Genomic DNA, 22,760 nt, shown 5'->3' with positions numbered 1-22,760 from the left:
TTGCAAGAGTTCACATCTGATCTCATATCTGCCTATGAGCTGCTGCCAATGGGAAGGCTTCAGTACAGCCCCAACACACAGTCATTGGAGTTTCTGTATTAACTAAATCTACCTGCAGTATAATCCTGCTTGCAGCATCGCCAGACAGATGGACACAGGGCAGATCAACTGTATCATCCCACTCCGTTTACAGCAGTGCCTGTATGTCTGTGTAGTATCTACCTGTCGGTCTACTCAGGCTACAGTCTCTCTCTCTCTCTCTCCCCCCCCCCTTGATTTTCTCTCAACTATTGTCCTCACAGCTCCGTCTCAGGACATCTCCGCATAGAGTAAACAGAATTCTAATCTGTCTAATCACCTCTGAGAGTTACACACAGTGTTACAGTCCCACCCCCCCCCCTCCCCCGGCTGCTCTGCAAACCAAACCACAGCCACTGCTGGACACGCGCAGCACACACGCACACACACACGCCCAGAGAGCTGCAAACTAACCCCCCTCTCCCGTCCGAAGTGAACAGGCTTCTGCAAGGCAGCCCCGCTCAGAGAGGGAGACCCCGGGACGCTCCGAGGGACACAGCAGGTGCGGAGACGCTGCCCATGGCTGACAAGAGCTTCATTGAGAAACCCGAGTCCTTCCCGCAGAAGGAGGAGGCTTTGGAGTGGGGCTACGAGGAAGGTAAGGAGAGAGGGGAAGGCAGCTGGCTCCCCGAGCTGCTGGCTGGGGCTGAAGGAGGGAGAAGTTTCATTGTGCGGAGGAGAAAGGGACGTTTACTTTCACCTGTGGAAAGGCAAAGTACAGTGACATGCAGACCATCATCACACCGTCATAACGCTGGCTCTTTAGCAGCTACACTTTCAGGGTAATATCGAAGCTGAGATCATGGTGTCAAGGGGCACTGCCAACTTTCATTTGTCCCCAAATCCATATGTAGTACAAACACCCCTTTATGCAACCTAAGACCGACAGAAATATTTTCCCCATTAGACAAACAAACAAACAAAAACCTAACAGGAGAAATCAGGTATTTTAAAAATAAATAAATATTCCTCTGCTGCCTTTAAAATCCGGACACTGCAGCACTAAGAACCTGATAGTGAAACCGACTATAAAACAAAGTAGAACTAATTTAGCTGATTTCATTGTCCAAGTTCAGAGAAATGCAAAAAAAAAGAAAACATAATAAATTATGAGTAGCCAATGGGATTTTAAAAATACATTCATGTTGAACTATCTAACAGGATATTAGTAACAGCATTTTTTTGACAGTGTCCCTTTAAGTGAAGGGGTCTATTCAAGTATATATGTGTGCAGGTATGTAAAGGTTAAAGCTGCATGTCCTTCATGAAAAACAGTAATTTTATTTCCACATGCTAGCTTTTCATTTTATTTTTAGGAGTCGAATGGGGGTTGATCTTTCCTGATGCTAATGGAGAATACCAGTCTCCTATTAACTTGAATTCAAGAGAAGCCAGATATGACCCCTCACTACTAGAAGTGCGTTTATCACCAAACTATGTTGTTTGCCGTGACTGCGAAGTAATTAATGATGGGCATTCCATTCAAATTGTCCTTAAGTCAAAATCAGGTATGCTTAATCATTGTTTAAATTTTTTTCCAACACAATAAAATAGATGATAAAGTTTAGATTGTCTTAAGGAATATTCTCTGCACAGTAACTGAACTGAGAAAGAACATTCACCTCTATAAATGAGCTATGATCCAGATCCTGCATCATTTTAGTCGATAGTAGTTTTGCCACTGACTTTAATGGAAGCAGGAGTGAGCTTTGTGGGTAGCTGGATTGTTGTGGTCCAAAACTGGACATTCATTTTTGTGACACTGTTAGAAATTTAACAATTAATCCTTATGTCAAGAAAGTTTGCTTCTGTTAGAAATCTAATAATTAATCATTATGTCAAGAAAGTTTGCTGATGCCAGCCTGGTTCACAACATGCAGCATTGTTCAAAATTTCAACTTATGATGATCTGACCTTAATTCACTTGAGCCAACAGTGTTTGAAGTTTAGAAATTGTCCAGAATATAACTAAGCTGTTGTGGAACCGAAATTGTATTTTATACTTTTGACTGGCAGAAACTGTGGACCTGATCCAAAGTCTATGGAAATCAACAGGAGTTTTCCATTGACTTCCATGGATTTTGATGATGCATTATATGGATAATTGTGGACCTGATGGTTCATTTAGGATAAGATGCTTGAATTATACTTAGGATGTTGATAGGCCTTCAATTATAAAGGGTATTGGATCAGTATTTGCGCCCCCCCCCAAAAAAAAAACCAAAACAAAACTAGAAAGCAATAAAAACACCATTTCCAGCTTAACTGAAAGTTGAAATCCTGGGTGAGGAATTCTGTGATCAGAACTTTGCATCTGGATTAGCTATGCTAAGTGAAGGACTTAAATCAAGAGGGAAGGTGGAGAGAGGCAATTCTTAGTGACCTTCCAGTCCTGTGGACAGGGGCCAGTTCATACCCTGCATAAAGTTAGAGGAGTCTCAGAACTGTGTTGTCTGGTAACAGCCTTGTAGAGGCTGTTATGAAGCACAAGATTGCTACAGCCCAAGGCTTTCCAGCCACGCCTGGCAAGCCACATACTCAAAGCAGTCTGGGAAGGATGGTGCAGAGCCAGCTTTTTGTCAGCTGGTTATTCACCTGTTCTGGGGGAATCCCCCTCTGCTCTGTTAGTGCAAAGAGGTCAGAGCAAGGGCCCAGGAACTGGCCCGTGATGTTTATTTTCATCAAACCAATAATATAGGTGGTGGATTTGTATAGCGGAAGGAGAAACAGGCATGCAATGTACATCTTTGAGATGAGCTTTAGTCTGTCAAGATAGCACTAGGAATTAATGTTAATAATTCAGAAAGTATGGTGTTTACCGTATTTTAACAGGATGAAAACTTGCATGATGTGACCAGTCAATTCACCACAGAAAGTGTTCTGAGGGACACCAGTGATACATGGGCCATAGTTTGGGAACTTCTGTTGGAGGGGATTTTTACAGAGAGTTAAAAGTTATACATGTCTGGACATGAGGTCCTTGAAAAGCAGTACAGTGACCTCTAGGTCACCAATGTGAATTCAGAGTGATAGTGCCCAACTGTTACTGTCTTTGGTGACATGTGGGAAATAAGCTGGCAGTCTCAGTTAAGTCCCATCTTCTGTTCCTAGGTCTGTTCCTGTCACTTAATCTCTTTGTGCCCCTGATCTCCATCTGTAAAATCAGGATATATCTTCCATTAGGTGTATGTCTTCTGCCACCAGGAGGGGGAGGAAGGAGTCAATAAGCTCACTTAAGCTTAAAGACTAACAACAATAGAACTCCTCTGTGTCCAGTTCCCTAAATCTTGCTGCGGCTCCCACAGCTTGCCACCTCATGGGGTACTGTGAAGACAAATCCATTTAGCTAGATTTTCTAAATGGGAGCTCGTGAGCACTGAGCACTTTTGAAAATATGTCCAATTAATGTATGAGAGGTTCCCATATACATGGCGTAGTGACTATAGAAAAGCCTACAAATATATAAAGTGGAATGATTAAAATATATATTAAAATCAATGGTTATTCCATTTCAGACTATACATTTTTCAGCTGCATCATTGCACAGTGCACATATTGTTGTCATCTATAGAGCTATCATTAATGATGGTTCTTTTGATCCTTAATTCAGAACATACATTCAGACTCTTCATTTGACTTTGTAAACATTTTACAGGCTGCATCCAGTTTGGGCACTGTGCATGTATGATATATAAGATGGAGAAAGCATGACTGACTTTACAATGGAGGAGAATAGATATGACTGAGAGCCTTCTTGAATATTTCAGAAATATTTTAGAGGGTATTCTACTAGCAGAAACACTTCTTTGACCACAATGCAGGTCAAGTATACTCTGCAAGGACTGACAGTTTCAGGTTCAGAATGATTTTCCAACAGGGACTCACATGTTGCAGAGAGGCAAAGTGCACACGAATATGTTCTATGCACTGATAATAAATACTCTTAACATGAGATGAGTGTTATGAATTAAGCCTCAGAGATAGGTTTGGTGATGGTCCTGTAGATCCAAAACAATATTACAGTAGAGAGCACTTCCAGTCACACACATAATGGGAATAATATTTCCTTTCACCAAAAAAAGTTATTAAAGATATAATATTAATATAACACATTATCAGATTTTGCTGTATTCTGGACATGTTGGTTTCCTCAATGATTATCATATTGAAGACAGTGAGAGACTAGAGTTTGATAGGCTTTGGAGCAGACCTGTAAGCACTCTAAGGCCCAAATCTGCCCTATTATATGAGGACATTACTCCTACTGATTTCAGTGAAGAGTTTTAAGCATATATCTGAAGGCAATATTTGGTCCTAAGCAGCTTCAGGACTCACTGGACCAAACTGTGGTATGGATGGAAGTGAGGGCCAAAGTTTGGCTTCAGATGTGTGTACCTATGTGTATATACCATTGCAAATAGATAGATTGATTCAAATGTTCAAGTTATAATTTATGCTTCTTTTCATTTTTTATGACTGGGGGATGGATCTTTTTGTTGTTTAATTTTAAAGCATTATCCCACATTCACAACTGTGGGTTTTAGAAACAGCAGTAAGAATATTCTGGCGGTCTACAGTACTGTGAAGCATCTTCCTAGTGGTTTACTTTAAGTAAATATAGTATAGTGTTGATATTGGAGTTTAAGATTATTTATTATGAGCTCATGGAACATAAGGGCAACCTGTATCTCACAAGCCTGGCAGGTGTTGTCTATCAAAATATCATTATCTAACAAAATATTGGCAGCCAAGAATGCAGAGTTTCATGACCAATTTATGCACAACAAACATAGGTGATGCCAGCGAGGCATTTGTACAGCTACGAGGCAATTAAGCAGTTTGACACCAGAAGGAAACCACATCACCTGGTTAGAACACAGAGCTTCTGTTTGGTTATCGATCTATAAACCTATTCACTCTTTGGAGTGATAAGTATACAATGCTTTTATCTTGCAATATGACTAGCTGTTCCACCTTATAAAACTCAGAATGCAGGATAATACCATTTTAATAGCATTATATAACTGAGAACGAATTGGGATTCTGCAGATGAGTAATAACACAGGAGAAAAGACAGCAGGTATGGTAGCTTTGCTCCCATTCTCTCTTAGATAGATGGTAATAAAGAAGTTTGCAACAATCTCCCAATTGTTTGTGGACAATATACTCAGCAGCTTGTTTGCTTGGAAAACTAAGTATGTCTTCATTTGTGTTCTTTTTCAGTGTTAGTTGGTGGGCCATTACCTCGGGGACATGAATTTGAACTACATGATGTTCAGTTTCATTGGGGGAGAGAAAACCAGCGTGGCTCTGAACACACTGTTAATTTTAAAGCTTTTCCCATGGAGGTAAGAATGACATCACGTTACAAAAAACCTGTGCTATGCACAAGATGTTAAACATTGCTTGATAACCTGGTAGTTCAAAACAGCTTTTATTTTAGCTCAGCATTTTTCAAACGAAAAACCGTCTGCTGAAGTGTGCTTTAGTGCCAGTAAATTGAGATTTGAGTCTTTAGTAATGTGCCTCTAGCATTCATCGTATTGCATGATTAATTGGCCATAAAGTCAACTTGCAGAACTATTAACTTCTGTCTTAATAATAACAGCATTCTAACAAGATCTGCTATTTCAACACTTCCTATGTCACCTTGACTAATAGCTATAGTTGTGGGGAAATAGCTGCTGGAAGCCTTTCCATGGTAAATAATAATTAAATAATAAACTTGTTTTAAAAAAGCATAAATAAATTGTTCATGAAAAGCCTTAGACATCTGAAAACTGGAGGATATATGAAATTCTTCTATATAATCATAGCATGGAATGAAGCTAAGCTTTGGAAAGAAGGATACAAATGTTCTGCAATCTTCAAATGTGACCACAGATACTCAACTTTATGTTCCACGATTGCAATTGTGCTGCAGAAGATCATTCCAGTATTTTCATTTACCATGCACTTCATCTTTTGTATTATAAGGAACTTTCATGCCTTTTTTCAGAGGTTTTAAAATTATTTTTGCCTTGCTGTTTATCATAATCCCTTAGAAGCTCGAATTGGAATTTCCTATCCATTTATGCTCTCCTCTTCAAGTGCTTGGGCATTTGTTACTGACTGGTTACACATGGAGCCCACTCTGCTGGAGCAGAATTTTTTAAAAGAAAAAGGATAAAAATCAGCATTTATTTAAAAAATAAATATAAAAATCCACATGAACTTGTGGACTAGATACAAGTTTAATGTGTAGCTTAAATAACTAGGTTAGGAACATTGGTCAGATCTTGGCCTCTGCTGTGACTGTTTTGCATCAGTCCACTGCAGAATTGGCTTCAGGAAAGTTACCCCTACATGGGGGACTCACCAGGTAATGTAGGGCCAGAGTAACAGCTTCTACACCACCTTTTACTGGACCCTGTATAGATGCATCCCCATGCCAAAGCACTTCTAGTGGCCCCTTGTGACAGTGGGCAACTGATACAATATAAAGCAAACCTGCCCCCAGTAAGTTAATGTCTATTTAAAAAATATATCAGTATGTAAAAAAGGGTCCGCATAGAGGCAAGTCATGAAAAAGGTCCAGGGATTAGCTAACAGATCTGATCAGTCTCAGTGGGAACCCATGCTGCACCTCCTTTAAGGGCAGCATGACAGCTGTGCTGAAACTTCCTGACAAAGTGAGGGATGTCAAACCCAAGATTTCATTACAGTTTGCACAGAAGTATGTATATAGATCTATAGAAGAGCAAATTAGCTTCCACCTCATCCCTTGCATCAAAGCCATTTTTGGCTAAGTTCTGATCCTAGGATCTTGCTTACTGGTGGCAGTAGGATAGGTCTAATGGCTAGAAGATAAGATTTATTGATTTATTTTAAATACATTGTAAAAGCAGCATAAACGTGCAGCCTTACACACAGGTCCCCAAGTAGATTACTCTTCTCTTGTGGGAAGTTACCACTCTTCGGTTAGAAGTCATATACAGACAGATATACATGCCGTAACCCCATGTCCCTTATTCCCACACTATCCTGCTTTGACAGCCTGTAGAGTGACTTCTTTGCATGTCTTTTGGGGAGATTGAAATGGTGGAGGAACCACATTCTCTGTAGAAAACTTCTGCTCCATATTCCCCTTTTACCTGTGAGTTTTCTAGTCTTAGGCATACAGGGCAGCTAAATTTTGGTCCAAATATCATACTGTAAAAAATTGAGGAGGGTGAAAGCAGGTGCTCATGACAAATATATATGTCCATTCAATAGTATGATCTATGTCATCGCTTACAGAACAAGGGATTCTAATCACTGTCTTCATTCTGGGGATTTCCACACATTACTTTTATCACAAACAGTCACATTGATCAGTAAAGCTATTTTCTTGCCTGTTATATGGGCATCTTTTTGTTCAGGAGCTGGTGGTTATAGTATGTAGTTTAGGGCCTCATTTTCAGCAGGTTGGTAGGTAACGGTAATTTAATGTGTACACTAATAGATAGTGATAGGTGTCTGTCCAGTTGCATACCCATCTGTGGAGTATGTGTTCTCATCTTGTGTATATGTGTAAATGTGTATACACAAAAGCAAGCCTGAGAATCAGGCCCTTGATAGCTGTGCCTGGCTTTTCCACTAGAAGAGAATGTCTGCCCTAGCTGCTGATTTTTGCCTTGGAAGCCTGAAATTCATTTCTGTCACTGATAATAAAAAAAAATTGGATGATAAGACTTTCAGGAGGACACAAACCAAGCATATGAACAAATGATAAAAAAAACTGCATAGTTTTTACTAAATCTATTAGCAACACACCAAACTGGGACCTTTATTATTCCATTAAAATCCCTAGTAATTCTATTGAAGTCAATGTAGTAACTCTGGATTTCAACTGATATATCTGATATGGCTCTCTGTATTTATTGATCAGAGCAGCAGTTTGATTTTGAATTCTGACTCTAAGATATAGGAACCATCCTACACACCCTTATATTAATAAACTGGGCCAGCTATTACAGAACAGCTACAGAATATCAGTGTAAGAACTTTTGTAAAGTCTGACTTTAGACAGGAATGTTACTTCTCAATGTTTGGAAGAAGATTACTGCTTAGTTCCTTCCTCTGGTTCTTTACCCTTGATATAACTATTAGATAGGAATTAAGCAATATCCTGTACTCTAAGTGTAACAATCTATTATTTTCTAACTAGACATCTTGGAATCTTGCACAGGGTTAGGACTTTCAGGTTCATGGCTAAATAGATTAGCAAATTAGGTTTGTACTGTGACCTCTGGGACAAACACTTGAGATCATTTACCCTGTCATTTTAACAAAACTGCTGTTCATGTGACTGAGAGGCTAAATTTGTTCTTATTTTTATTATTATCAGAAATTCGGTAAAGTCTTGTTTTTTCAGCTTCCCTAATGGAAGAAATCAAAATGTTGACTTTAATATATATGTTATCATTTTAATTGAAACTCTTGTAGTTGCAGTAACCAAGAATAAGCCAGACAAAGCAGCAAACTGCAGTCTAATGTAAACATTGTTACACCTTTTTTAACATGTACTGCACATGTTGTTAACGATCCTCCTCTCGTTGTTCCTGGAAAGAAATACAATGCCCAATCTTGCCTTGCAGCCAAAAACTGGGAGGAGGTATTTCCTACAGCCTTCCTCAGAAATCATATGCAGAATTCTACTGAGCATACTCAGGGATACTTTACTCTCTCAGGCTGCTGCTGCTGCTATATGTTTGATAAAGAGCTCAACAATAGAAGATTAGTATCTAGTTCAATTTCCTTCAAAGATACAAAGGCTAGACTGTGACATGGAGCACACACCTATACAGAGGAGAAAAGGGAGTAAAAGCTACTCTTCTACCTTTGCATGAACTACCCAAGCCTTGAGTGTGAAGATGAATGAGCAAGTGGGTGCTGCAATCTACTCTTCACCCCCTTCAGAAGGTGGGTGGGGAATAGGAAGGAAGGAGTGGCAAATGTGTGGAACCTTGATTCTCCCCCTCCTACTTGTTGCCTGGTGCAGGGGTGGAGGTTAGCAATTTACTGTTGATATAGGCCAACAGCAAATTATCACCCTACTGGAGCAAGGAGAAGCATAGAGGGAATTGTGCCTCAGAGATGTGTCTCTGAATGTCCTAGTGTGTCCCTGAACTTGTCCTGAACCGGTGTAGCTTACACACTGGTACTTGCTCAGGACTGGGCCAAACAGCACAATTTATCCCTAAAAGAACAATTTATTTTTAGAGTCAATCACAGGAAGCTGCTATAAAATAAGACTGACACTGGTCAAAAATGGTTCCTGTCAATGCAAGCAACTTGACTGGGAGAGAGTGGAGAATTCTGTAGAATCCAACCCTTTAAAATATTGGCTGATGTTAGCTTGTTTTGTACACACGTTACTAGCCAGCTGCAGTATGTTTTTTCCAAACCTTGTGCAAACTGTCAGTGGGAGGGAATAAGCTGCAAATTATTTCCAAGCCTTTCCAAGATGTACAGGAAGAGAAACACCTTCCCTTTTGCTGTCATAAATTTTCAATTAAAAAAACAAAAAACCTCACAGCTGCCTGCAGAGTCCAAATGAGTTTTGAACAGCAAAGCCAAACAAAAGTAAAAAATAAAATAAAATAGTCTTTTGCGTAATGTAATATAAAACAAACTCATTTGTTCTGTAGTATTTTTCATTACAACAATAACTATCACGAAAAATGCTGTAATAAATACATAAAACTCACCCAGTCTAAATGAAACAATTAGATTTTCTTTTGCTCATCTGAAATGATGCCATCTTAAGTATTAAAATAGTACTTTGTCTCAATTAAAGGTTTTAGAGTAAAATTATGATATTAAATTTCTCTCCCTCAAGCATCTTCACCATCTGTTTAGCAACATATAGTGTTTGGTTCTTTGGATTATTTTAATGAGCACAGCTTTCAAATCAGATATATAGACTGTACCAATCTGCCCCTTTTCATTTCTGTGAGAAAAAATCCCATGTTTCTAATGCACAAGTTTATACTGAACTTTACCTTGATCTTGAAATGTCTGAATTAGGTTTTGTTAAAGCATTTTGGACCAAATTCTGCTCACCTTTGGCATTTCTACACTGCAGTAAAACACCTGTGGATGGCTCATATCAGTCGGCTTGGGCTTGGGCTGCAGGGCTATAAAATTGCAAAGGGGTGGTTGGGCTCATGCTGGAGCCTGGGTTCTGGGACCCTGAGTGGGGAAAGTCCCAGAACCCAATTTCCAGCCTGAGCCCAAATGTCTATACTGCAGTTTTCTAGCTCCACATCTGAAGCCCATGAGCCCAAGTCAACTGACATGGGCCATCTGTGGATGTTTTATTGCAATGTAGATATGCCCCTGTGTGAAATTCACCCCTTATTTTGCATATATGTATAGGGTGACCAACCATATTTAAGCCTTCCTGCAGGTGTCCCAATTTTTTCTTTAAAAAAAGGCAAATTATCCCGTATTTTCTGCCCCCCACAACTCATCAGTACTGGCAGTTCCTGCTACTGGCTGGATCCCTGATCACTAGCCGCCTGCCCACCAGTGATTAGCTGGGGAGGGGGTCCAGCGGCCGACAATGGGGGTGGGTGTGCAAGGCTGGTGGTGGGGCTGGCTGCTCCCCATGCTGGTCTGTCAGCACAGCCCCTGCTGCGTGCTGGCTCAGCAGGCCCTGCCCCTCTACCCCGTTTCTAGCTGGCACTGGATGCACGCTGTGATAGCTGGTGACTGTGTGCAGGTGCCAGGCGGCGGCCTCTGCCTTTTGCCCTTTCACATCCACCCAGACCCTCTGCTCCTCCATATCCCCCCTCGGCAGGGTGCGGCTTGTTCCCAGGGCTGTGCAGAGAACCAGCCCTTGGCTGGAGTGCTCAGTGCACCAGCAGCCTGGCCGGCAGGCTCATTCTGTCCCCCACTGCCTCTGGCTGGGCCAGGGCCCTGGAAAAACCCAAGATCCTCCGGCCTGGGGCACTGGCTGGGAGGAGCTGAGCCTGCATGTGCCAACCCCCCTGCACAGCTCTGGCTTGGGGAAGTCTCTCCAACCCTCAGCTAAGTTCTGGAGTGTGTGTGGGGAAGGCAATTTCCAGCCTGTTCATGCCTCAAACCTGCGAGCTCCACAGCAGCCCCCTGGGCAGGAGCTTAGCACCCTCTTCACCTGCCCTCCCTCTGCCCTAAAGCTTTAAAGATAAGAAGATAAATAAAAATAATCCAACTATGCAGTATTTCTTTTTGACAGAGGCTCAGACATCTTGATGTTAATTTGAATGTTTGTACGTCATAGTTCTGATTGCCATTGAATTCCCTTGAATATGAGCAATTTTACCAGGTGTCCCATATTCAGTATAGGGAAATATGGTCACCCTATATTTGTAGTTCAGAGGTCTCTGTGCTGTTTATTTTATTCAAAGATTTATTGCTTCCTTTGTAAATTTGCTTGCTAAAACAAAACAAACACAAACAAAATACAAGTAATTGTAACACCAGGTCGGCAATCTCTACTCCCCTCCATGCACACACAAATCCTACTCCCTTTACCTCACACAAGTACTCCCTTTGACCTCAGTGAGCCTGGTGAGAGGAGTAAGACAAGCAGGCCCATTTTAACAACACTTGTTTCCAAGATTAGGCACCAATCTTGCACCACGGAAATGAGTGGGAGTTTTGCCATTAACTTTAATGTGACTATGAACTGGGCCAGGGGTAGGCAACCTATGGCACATGTGCCAAAGGCGGCATCTCTGCATTTTAATTTCATTTTAAAAGAAGCTTCTTAAACATTTTAAAAACCTTATTTACTTTAATACAACAATAGTTTAGTTATATATTATAGACTTATAGAAAGAGACCTTCTAAAAACGTTAAAATGTATTACTGGCACACGAAACCTTAAATTAGAGTGAATAAATGAAGACTCGGCACACCACTTCTGAAAGGTTGCTGACCGCTGATCTGGGCCATAAACTCAAATGGGAATGTTTTCAACACAGGCCTACATCTCATTCACCTCAATGATCTCACTGATTTCCTGCTTGTAAAGGATGGAATTCATTCCTTTGCAAAGGGGCAGCACAAAGCCTATGAATTGCTTAAGATCCACTGATGATTTCAAAATAAGGGAATTAATTTCACTCTTTACAAGCAGGAACTGGCTCAGAGTGCTTTAACAAAACTTAATTCTGCTATTTTAAATTTAAATTTTAGGTTTTTCTGCTCATAATTTTTTAAGAAGTATTTTTAATAAAGAAAATTCCATAATAGAATATTAACTTAATATTCAAATAACTAAATGACTGTTCAGTCTAGTATCATTGTTGACTAGTAATGTAGTGTTTAAAGTACTGTGGTGTTTTTAATGACTAACACTATTCTTGTATTCGCAACTGGATCCAGATTCAAACCATCACTGATGAAAAAGAAATACATAATTTTACCACTTATATAGAATGAAGGTATAATCATAATATATGCCCCTTACATAGTACTTTATGTATCAGACTGATTTCTGGTACAACTCCAGAATCATCACTGGAGTTACACTGGGGGTTGAATCCAGCTGATGCTCTGCAAAAAAAGTATTTTCCAGAAGTTTTTCACTTAATACGACCTTCCGATTTCCCCCTTATTTATTGGCTTGTGTTTTGTTTTTTTGGCTGCTGTGCAGAACTGGAAACCCTCTCTCCCTCTCTCAGTAGACCAAAGAGAAACTGACAAAATGAAATACATTCATTATCATCATTTTAAAAGTAATGTGAGCAGCATATGATTCCTGAAATAGCTTTGTTACCAGTTGCTAAGTTCTTTCAGTATTAGATTTGTTATTTGTTGCTGACAGATAATTTGATCCAAATGATCACTCACAGTCCCTAAATTGTGCTTTGATTCTAGGTAATTCACCAGTATGAACAGTGAGTGCTTATGGCTTTGTTCAGTCACACATAGTTTATACTTTGCAAAGAATACATTTAAGAACTTTGTATTGCAGTGTTGATTCATAAGGCGCACCGGATGCACTAATGGTCGATATGCTAGCAGGTGGGCATGGCTTTGATATAGCTGGATGTAGGGAGAAATGCTTCTTCCAGCTCTTTGAAAGAAGGGTATTCATGTGCTTATGTGAAATGTGTTTGGGGCCTTCTTTGTGAGCAAAAACTGCAATTTAATCCAGGGGTGATGCTGGGAAGACATACACGTTACTACTCAGCCACCACCATTTAAGGGAAAAGTCACCAGCAGGTGAGTCCCAAACTGCTCATTGCCCATCTACTCCCTTTTCCAGGGATTTTCCTGTTTTTGCCCAATTGTGCAGCAGATGCTTTTGAGTCTCATGAGCACCTCAGAATCTTTTCTACTGGCTGCTTCAATAGTTCCTCTGAAGCACCACTATAACCAGTACAAAGGATTATGCATTTAAGAAATGGAAGGTCCCCACTACAGATAAATCAGCCAGAAAGCAAGATACCTCTTTGGGTAAGAAATGACACATAGGGAATCTTTGGTAGAAGGAAATGAGTAGCAAGCCATGGGAGAGGTCTGTGGTTGAGGGCTAATCTTTGCCTAGAAGGCCAACACACTAGGACCAAATCTTATTGTATTCACTTAGGGCTATGCTGTTACACTTAGGCCTGGTCTACACTAGGGGGTAGGGGGAAATAGCGTAGCTGAAGCTGACGTATCTTAGTTCGACTTACCTCCCGTCCTCACGGTGCGGGATTGATGGCTGCAGCTCCCCCGTTGACTCTGCTTCCACCTCTTGCCCTGCTGGAGTTCTGGAGTTGATGGGGAGCATGTTCGGGGATCGATTTATCGTGTCTAGACAAGTCTAGCCACAGTGTGTAGTAAAGGCTGACCTGGAACTGCACCATCATAGGGGAAGCACTGAAGGTGAAATGTCTCAAAGTTCCCTGGCTGTGTTGAAGGGAATGCAATCTCTGAGACCTCTTTAAAGGATTCAGCATTATCTCCTCCACCCCTTGAGTAGATGAGGAAAGTGCTGATTTGATTACATTGAAATGTTTTGTGGGAATGTGTTGATTTCATTGACATTTTTGACCAATAATTATCTAAATATTTTGTTTGGGTAAAGTCAAAATCTTTAGTTTTCATATGGCCAGAGCACTTCATTTCAACATTATTGTTTCAACTTTTATGCTATATGAAGTTCAGTATAACATACTGTAATATAATCAAAATAATAAAGTCAAAATGAAACATTTTCATAAAATCATTTAGATATTTCTGAAATGAAAATTTCCCCAATTTTGTGGAAAATGACTTTTCATTATGATTTAGGATGAACGGAAATTTTGAAATGTCCAAATTCCTCATGGATTTAAAATTCTGAGTTTCAACCAGCTCTAATAAGTATCTATATAGACAGACCATTCTTCTGAGTCCCAATCCAGTACCTCAGTCACAGACCGTCTCAGAGAAAAGCCATTACACAATACTAATGCAGCATGTAAAACTGTAATTCAACAGCAGGCTATTAAAGATACACAATGAAGATTATTATTGTTGGAAACTTGGGCAGTATTGAGCTGAAAATTGTTCTGAGCTTCCTTGAAGCGTGTACTATTTAAGTATAACCGCTCATTGGAAAGAAGTCAAGATTATATTTGGAAAATAACCTACTCTTGCTGTTATGGCCATCCATTTAGGAAGAACCTCAGGTCATCTTACAGCAAATATCAAATCAAATTATCTGTAAATATGAAATAAATCAGATGGGAGGGATCACTGTGTTATTCTGCCTTCATTAGATAAATGTATGTATAAAAATAAAATCAATGAGATTAAGAGCCCTCGTCCTGCAGCGCTTGTTTAAATAACTAGTCCTTCCTCTGGTGAATAGTCTGATTTTAAATCCCTGGAAATTAATGGCAGTTACCTTAGGCCCACTGATTTCAGTTGAGAAGCTGATCATGTGAATACATTTTCCAGAGTTACTCTCTTGAATCACACCTCTGGATGTTTTCTTCACAGCTTAGAAAACTAGTGACTCTGATAGCACACAATATAGTTGACTTTTCCACAAGATGCAGTAAACTTGTATGCATTAATAATCACTTATTTTAATCCAGTCTTCTTGCCAGGTTTTGGTCTCTCAAAGCTTAAAAATAATATAACCGCCCACCCACTCACCTCCACACACCCCCACACACACCAGCAAAGACATCTACATAGCAAAAACAGACTGGAGAGACTTTTACAGAAATCCTCATCTTTCCCACACACCCCTTCCCAGTCATCCTAATTTAGAGGTAGTAAAAGGCAAGGCTAGAGTGCACTGTGCTCCAGCTATCTCCAGTTGAAGTACAGAACCTTGAGTACTATTATCAGCTGGCACAAATTAGAGCAGCTCCAAGGGTGCTGTATCTTACACCTGGGCGGAAACTTGGCACAGCAAAGAATCTGGCTTATAAATCTGACTGCAGGACTTACACAGCATTTCACTTTCCTGGTGAAGGGTTTGGTGCTAAAAGCCAACAATCGGGAGCCAAGTAATGACATATTTGCTTTTTTCTTCTTTTGTTATTATATAGAATATTTATTAATGGTGGAAACAGTTTTCATTTTGAGATGATTCCTGTTTTCATTGTATCTCCTGCACACTCAAGGTGAAAAGTTGAAAACCTGGAAATAGAGGAGTTTGTCCTTGTAAACAGGAATAAAATGGGATTTGCGCAAATTTGGTGCATAGGTCATCTTAGGAACCCTCAGTTTCCCTGCCCCTCCACCCCAGTAGCTAAGTTTAAAAATATATTTAGATCCTTCTAAGGTAGAAGCTGCTGTACCATTGAAAATACATATAATTATTTGATGACAAATGCCAAAATTTAATATTAGTCACAAAATATAATTCAACCAGCTATAGGCTGGTTGAATAAATGAAATATTTATTCACAAATAGCACATGAGTTTGGTAAAATCATGATCTGTTCACAAACAAGAACATTCAAATGAAATGAATTGAATGAATTATCATAGTCCAAGCTCTTCACTAAAGGAAAATTGTAGAACACACCCAATAATTTACTTATAATGCACCCCCTAATTATACAATTGTTGGGTGAAATTTATTCCTCCCATAGCTAGTGAACAGCATGTGACCTGACACATGAGACCCTTGTATTGTTACCTTTGGTGGCCTAACTGCACAACCTTCTCTTAGTTCCTCTACCAATCATACTGAGCTGTTTGGCCCCACAGTGCTCTGTGGCAGTGAACCCTGCCTATTAATCATATTGATGATCTTTGTGATATTTGGTCTCCTGTTTAAAACCGGAGTAAAAAGGTTTTGTGTGTGGGGAGCTTAAATGATTTTGTGGGGGATCAGGTCCTTCTCCCTGCAAACCAAGGCATAGAGAGGAGAACCTTGCAGCTTGCCACAGGAGATACTAAGGCCTGTGGACTGCAGTGGCAGCTGTGGCTTACTGCATTATGTGCAGGTAGCTCAAGGCCACATCTTGCCACTCCCATCGGTGTTGAGAGGGCTGCTCAGCATTCATCTCTGTGTTCATCAGAGACTCCCTGTGTGGCCTCCCCATTTCCTGACCTCATGCACAATGGAAATGAAGTAGGGCTGTCAATTAATCGCAGTTAACTCATGCGATTAACTCAAAAAAATGAATCGCGATTAATCACAGTTTTAATTGCACGTTAAATAATAGAATACCAATTGAAATGTATTAAATATTTTGGATGTTTTTTCTATATTTTCATATATATTGTATTCTATGTCGTAATTGAAATCAAAGTGTATATTATTTTTCATTATAAATATTTGCACTGTAAAAATGATAAACAAAAGAAATAGTATTTTTCAATTCACCTTATCGAAGTACTGTAGTGCAATCTTTTTGTTGTTAAAGTGCAGCTTACAAATGTTGATTTTTTTGTTATATAACTGCACTAAAAAACAAAACAATGTAAAACTTCAGAGCCTACAAGTCCACTCAGTCCTACTTCTTGTTCAGCCAACCGCTAAAATCAACAAGTTATTTTACATTTACAGGAGGTAATGATGCCCTCTTCTTATTTACAATGTCACCATGAAGTGAGAACAGGCATTGCATGACACTTTTGTAACTGGCATTGAAAGGTGTTTAGGTGCCAAATATGCTAAACATTCATATGGCCTTTATGCTTCGGCCACCATTTCAGAGAACATGCTTCTATGCAGATGACGCTCGTTAAAAAAATAATGTGTCAGTTAAATGTGTGACTGAACTCTTTGGGGGAGAATTGTATGTCCCTGCTCTGTTTTATCCACCTTCTGCCATATATTTTATGTTATAGCAGTTTTGGATGATGACCGAGCACATGTTCATTTTAAGAACACTTTCACAGCAGATTTGACAAAATGCAAAGAAGGTACCAATGTGAGATTTGTAAAGATAGCTACAGCACTCGACCCAAGGTTTAGAAGCTGAAGTACCTTCCAAAATCGGAGAGGGACGAGGTGTGAAACATGCTTTCAGAAGCCTTAGCAGAGCAACACTCCGATGTGGCAACTACAAAACCTGAACCACCAAAAAAGAAAATCAACCTTCTGTTGGTGGCATCTGACTAAGATAACGAAAATGAACATGTGTTGGTCTGCACTGCTTTGGATTATTATCGAGCAGAACCCATCATCAGCATGGGGGCATGTCCCCTGGAATGGTGGTTGAAGCATGAAGGGGCATATGAATCTTTCATCTAGCATGAAAATATCTTGCAATGCTAGCTACAACAGTGCCATGAAAACACTTTTTCTTGGTTACAATGTCACCTGAAAGTGAGGAGTGGGCAGCATTATCTCCTGCAAATGTAACCAAACTTGTTTGTCTGAGCGATTGGCTGAACAAGAAATAGGACTGAGTGGACTTGCAGGCTCTAAAATTTTACATTGTTTTACTTTTGAATGCAGTTTTTTTTACATAATTCTACATTTGTAACTTCAAATTTCATGATAAAGAGATTGTACTATAGTACTTGTATTAGGTGAATTGAAAAATACTATTTCTTGTTTTTTACAGTGCAAATATTTGTTATAAAAATAAATATAAAGTGAGTACTGCACACTTTGTATTCTGTGTTGTAATTGAAATCAATATATTTGAAAATGTAGAAAACATCCAAAAATATTGAAATAAATGGTATTCTATTATTGTTCAACAGTGCGATTAATCACACAATTAATTTTTTTAATTGTGTGATTAATCGTGATTAAATTTTTTAATCGCTTGACAGCCCTAAAATGAAGCATTTCTGCTAAGACTAATCTGTTCTTGTATTCTAAAATGGGGTGAAGAGAAGAATTGGCTGGCCTTTTCTGTATTCCTCATCCTTCTCTGTATCTCTTTTTACTCTTCTTTCCAGCCTGCCAAAAATAGTTCTAGTCTTTAGAGTCTTTCCCCCTATGGAAGCCCTTCCTGCTGTTAATTCTGTTTTTCAAAGGACTATCAATATTTCTGTCAAGTATGAGAGGGGTAGCCGTGTTAGTCTGGATCTGTAAAAGCACTTTGCTGCTGTCAAAATTTCTGGTATGTCTTATTTGAGATGAGATTGACATTTGTGAATTTACTGTTCAGCACGAGGACATACCACTGATGTATATGTAATGTCTCAATTCTCTATCCTTTCTTTAACAAAAGCCTAATAGCTTAGTTACTCTGGGCTGGTCCACACTACGGGGGGGGGAAATCGATCTTAGATACGCAACTTCAGCTACGTGAATAACGTAGCTGAAGTCGAATATCTAAGATCGGATTACTCACCCGTCCACACCGCACGGGATCAATGTTCGCGGCTCTCCCTGTCGATTCCGGAACTCCGTTGGGGTTGATGGAGTTCCGGAATTGATATAAGCGCGCTCAGGGATCGATATATCGCGTCTAGATGAGATGCGATATATCGATCCCCGAGCAATCGATTTTAACCTGCCGATACGGCGGGTAGTCTGGACGTAGCCTCTGACTGCTTAAGCACACTGGATTGTCCACAATGACACTTAGAGCTTTTTCTGAAATAGTACAACTAATTCAGAACCCATCACCGTGCATATGGCTTGTTCCAGCTGTTCCTTACGCTTTCACTTGTATGAATTGAATTTCAACTGTAGGCGTGCCACGCAGTTATCAAGTTTTATTCAGGCCCTTTGGTGTGTGCCTTGCAATCCTTCCCTTTATTGACTCATTACCTCATTTTGTGTTGCCAGCAGATTTTCAGCCCTTCTTCGAGGTTGCTAGTAAATAAATTAAACAACACTAGTCAGTGCTGGTTTTGGGCTACACCACTACCAGCCTCTTGCTATAGAACAGGCCATTTATTCCTAATGTATGCTTTCAATCTTGTAGTTACTTTTTATTCTATGATTTAGAATTACATCTCACTCTGTGGGTACAAAATTTGCTGAACAGCATCTCACTGTTACCTTGTGCTCTCCTCACATCTGTTCATTGTACCCACCTGTTGTCTCTTTTGGTCATCTTTCTGTTGTGTATGTTTACAGAACCTGGGGGAAAAACAGCACATCTTCTGCTAGGGTAAATGGTATCTCTCTAACCTGTTATAATTCACTGAATGAGAAAGAAGAACCATTAGATATAATTGATGTGGATGCTCAGCTCAAGATCCTTGAACCCTATTCCTCAGAGCCACACTGGACTCAGAGCCACATTGGTTTCACTATTATTTATTTGTCGTGGTAGCACCTAATACCCCAGTCCTGGCCCATGGCCCATGGCGCTAGGTGCTATGCAAACATGGAACAAAAAGATAGTTCCCATCAAGCCTTCTGCACCCATGGAAGCGACTAGGGATGGAAGGCAAGTTCTGGCCAAAGTTGATGTTCTGTTCAGTTATCACTTAGCTTCACTCTGAATTTGAATGGTTAAATGATATATTTTAGCCTGACTGAACACCTGCACCTTGCCATTTAACCACACAGGCTTTGCTCATTCACTTTTTTGCTTCCTTTTTGTGTTGTGGGATACACAGGCCTTCTGCCTCACCACTAAGATATTCTCCAACAGCCTCTATACTGCTTCTATGAATTTTAATTTCCTAACTTTCCCCTTCAGGCTGTTAATAACTAACTTCCTATTTTTTAAAAAAATCACCATTTTGAAATTGAGTGCCATAGTAGTATTCCTTGGTATGATCCCCCCATGAAGATGTGGAACTTAATTACTGAATATTATGGTCAGTCGTAGTGACTCAGACACACTTGCTTCCTAAAATAATTCAGCAGTAAGTCAGGTTTCTCCCTTTTAAATGCTCACACAAACTATTGGTTATGGTAGTAAGAAATTGTTTTTCGAAGTCATGCCCTCCTGTGACATTGTTTACTCAGTGCTTGGGTAGCTGAAATTACACATTACCATTCTACTAGCTTCTATTGCCTTTCTGATCTCACATAAATTTCGGGGCCATATCCTAAGCCAATGGTTCTCAAACTTTGTACTGGTGACCCCTTTCACATAGCAAGCCTCTGAGTGTGACCCCTACCCCTCTTAGATATATTTAAAAGTGTTTTTAATTTATAACACCATTATAAATACCAGAGGCAAAGTGGGATTTGTGGTGGAGGCTGACAGTTTGCAATCCCCCCATATAAGAACCTTGTGACCCCCTGAGGCATTCTGACCCCCAATTGAGAACACCTGTCCTAAGCTTTCACTAGGGTCTCTTTGCACTGTAGAAGCTATAAAAGGAACATCATACCAGTTCCAAATGGGCAGGTAAAAATTCCCTTTACTTCATACACTCTCCTCTACTTTTGTATCATGTTGTGGATGGAACCACAACATGATGCCCTCTGGAAAACCTGAACCTATGGAACGTCCTTTAGGGCAGTGTTCCTCCATCTTTTTGATACCAGGGAACGGCTTGCTGCCTTCCTAAACTGTGCCAGGGAGATCTCAGGGACCAGTGCCGGTCCATGGATTGGTTGTTGAGAAACACTGCTCTAGAGCAGTGGTTCCCAAACTTGTTCCGCCGCTTGTGCAGGGAAAGCCCCATGTGGGCCGGGCCTGTTTGTTTACCTGCCATATCGACAGGTTTGGCCGATCTCGGCTCCCAGTGGCCATGGTTCACTGCACCAGGCCAATGGGAGCTGCTGGAAATGACGGCCAGCACATCCCTCGGCCCGCACCACTTCCAGCGTCTCCCGTGGCCACTGGGAGCCATGATGGGCCGAACCTGCGGACACGGCAGGTAAGCAAACAGGCCTGGCCCTCCATGGGCTTTCCCTTCACAAGTGGCAGAACAAGTTTGGGAACCACTGCTCTAGAGGACTCTACTGGCTAATATAAGTTAGAGCAGTCCTTAGGATGCTCTAATTTATGTCAAGGGCAGGTTCAACCCCAAGGCCAAGGGCAAGGGTGATGATGGCTCACCACAGCTTTTGCTTTCCCCCACGGTTGTGCCCTTTGACTTCATCTTTGTTCTGACTGAAAGCCCCATGTGCATCCTAATTTTTATAAACTCAGATTTTTATTCATGCTGAATCTACCTCATAAGTATTATTCTCTACACCAGGGATCAGCAACCTTTGGCATGCAGCTCGCCAGGGTAAGCACCCTGGTGGGCCGGCCCAGTTTGTTTACCTGCCTTATCCACAGGTTTGGCCAATCACAGATCCCACAGGCCGCGGTTTGCCGCTCCAAGCTAATGGGGGCTGCAGGAAGCGGCATGGGCTGAGGGATGTGCTGGCTGCTGCTTCCCTCTGCCTCCATTGTCCTGGAGCAGTGAACCACAGCCTGTGGGAGCTGCAATTAGCCAAACCTGCAGAGGCGGCAGGTACACAAACTGGCCTGGCCCACCATGGTGCTTACCCTGGCGAGCCACGTGCCAAAGGTTGTCGATCCCTTCTCTACACAGAAAACCTATTCTTCCTAAGAAGCTCTCTCTATAGCCCATAGATTCTTTAATACATGATAATACTTCTTTTCCTCTTGTACCAAAACCATCTTTCTAGAATAAATTGCAGCAGAAATCATGGTATAATGCAGTTCATTCTCATCTAACTAGTACACAATAGCCAATTATTATGAGATCTTCTCCAGATCTCAGGCTTTCCAACTCATCTATTTGTGTTTTCGAGCTTCCTGCATTGGTATATAGGCATGTGTAATCTTTATGTGAAATGATGCACTCATTTATATGTAACCCTTTGCACTAGGATGCCTCTACTCGATTTCTTTGCCTTTCTTCTGGTGCAATGTAAATTAGATATGAAATGTGAAGGAAAGCAAGGAAAAATACAACAAGGTGGAAAAGCTCAGGAGTTGAATCTGTGACTCACCCTCCATTTTGGGACTGTAAGCGTGTAGACTCACCCCTGTGGCACCTCCTGCTGGTGGTCTCAGGGAATTAGCTCTCCAGCCATTGGAGCGCCCTCTGCAGGCTGGTGTCCTGCTACCACTTGGCCCCTATGTCCCTCCCAGACCCAGTGCCCTGTTATGTGGGGCACTGCCCCCTGGCAGTAACCTCTCAGTCTTAGTGTCTCCCCAGGGAACCCCCACCCACTATCCCCACCTCACCTCAGTATAGGGCTACTGCCAGTCATTGTCTAGGCCCTACGCATCACTGGCAAGGTTAGGTTTGGACCTGCTGCCTTGGCCTACCCCTGGGCTGCCCTCTGCAACCCCCAGTACTTATTAGCCCAATGCTAGGCCACAGCCTGGGGC

At 40.8% G+C, this 22,760-nt stretch overlaps 1 protein-coding gene across 1 annotated transcript in view; it reads left to right on the top strand.

The window, feature by feature from the left end:
• The first annotated feature begins 479 nt into the window (after positions 1 to 479).
• Positions 480 to 22,760, top strand: part of CA8 (carbonic anhydrase 8) — a 53,091-nt gene continuing 30,810 nt past the window's right edge. The window contains exons 1-3 of the mRNA XM_050938944.1: positions 480 to 676; positions 1,395 to 1,586; positions 5,302 to 5,426. Coding sequence (XP_050794901.1) covers positions 598 to 676; positions 1,395 to 1,586; positions 5,302 to 5,426 — 396 coding nt within the window. The 5' untranslated portion in view covers positions 480 to 597. The remainder of the gene's footprint in view (positions 677 to 1,394; positions 1,587 to 5,301; positions 5,427 to 22,760) is intronic.

The sequence above is a fragment of the Gopherus flavomarginatus genome, chromosome 2 (assembly GCF_025201925.1).
Source record: "Gopherus flavomarginatus isolate rGopFla2 chromosome 2, rGopFla2.mat.asm, whole genome shotgun sequence".
Classification (NCBI taxonomy): Eukaryota; Metazoa; Chordata; order Testudines; family Testudinidae; genus Gopherus; species Gopherus flavomarginatus.
The sequence above is the reverse complement of the archived record's forward strand: the minus strand, read 5'-3'. Positions and strand labels throughout refer to the sequence as shown.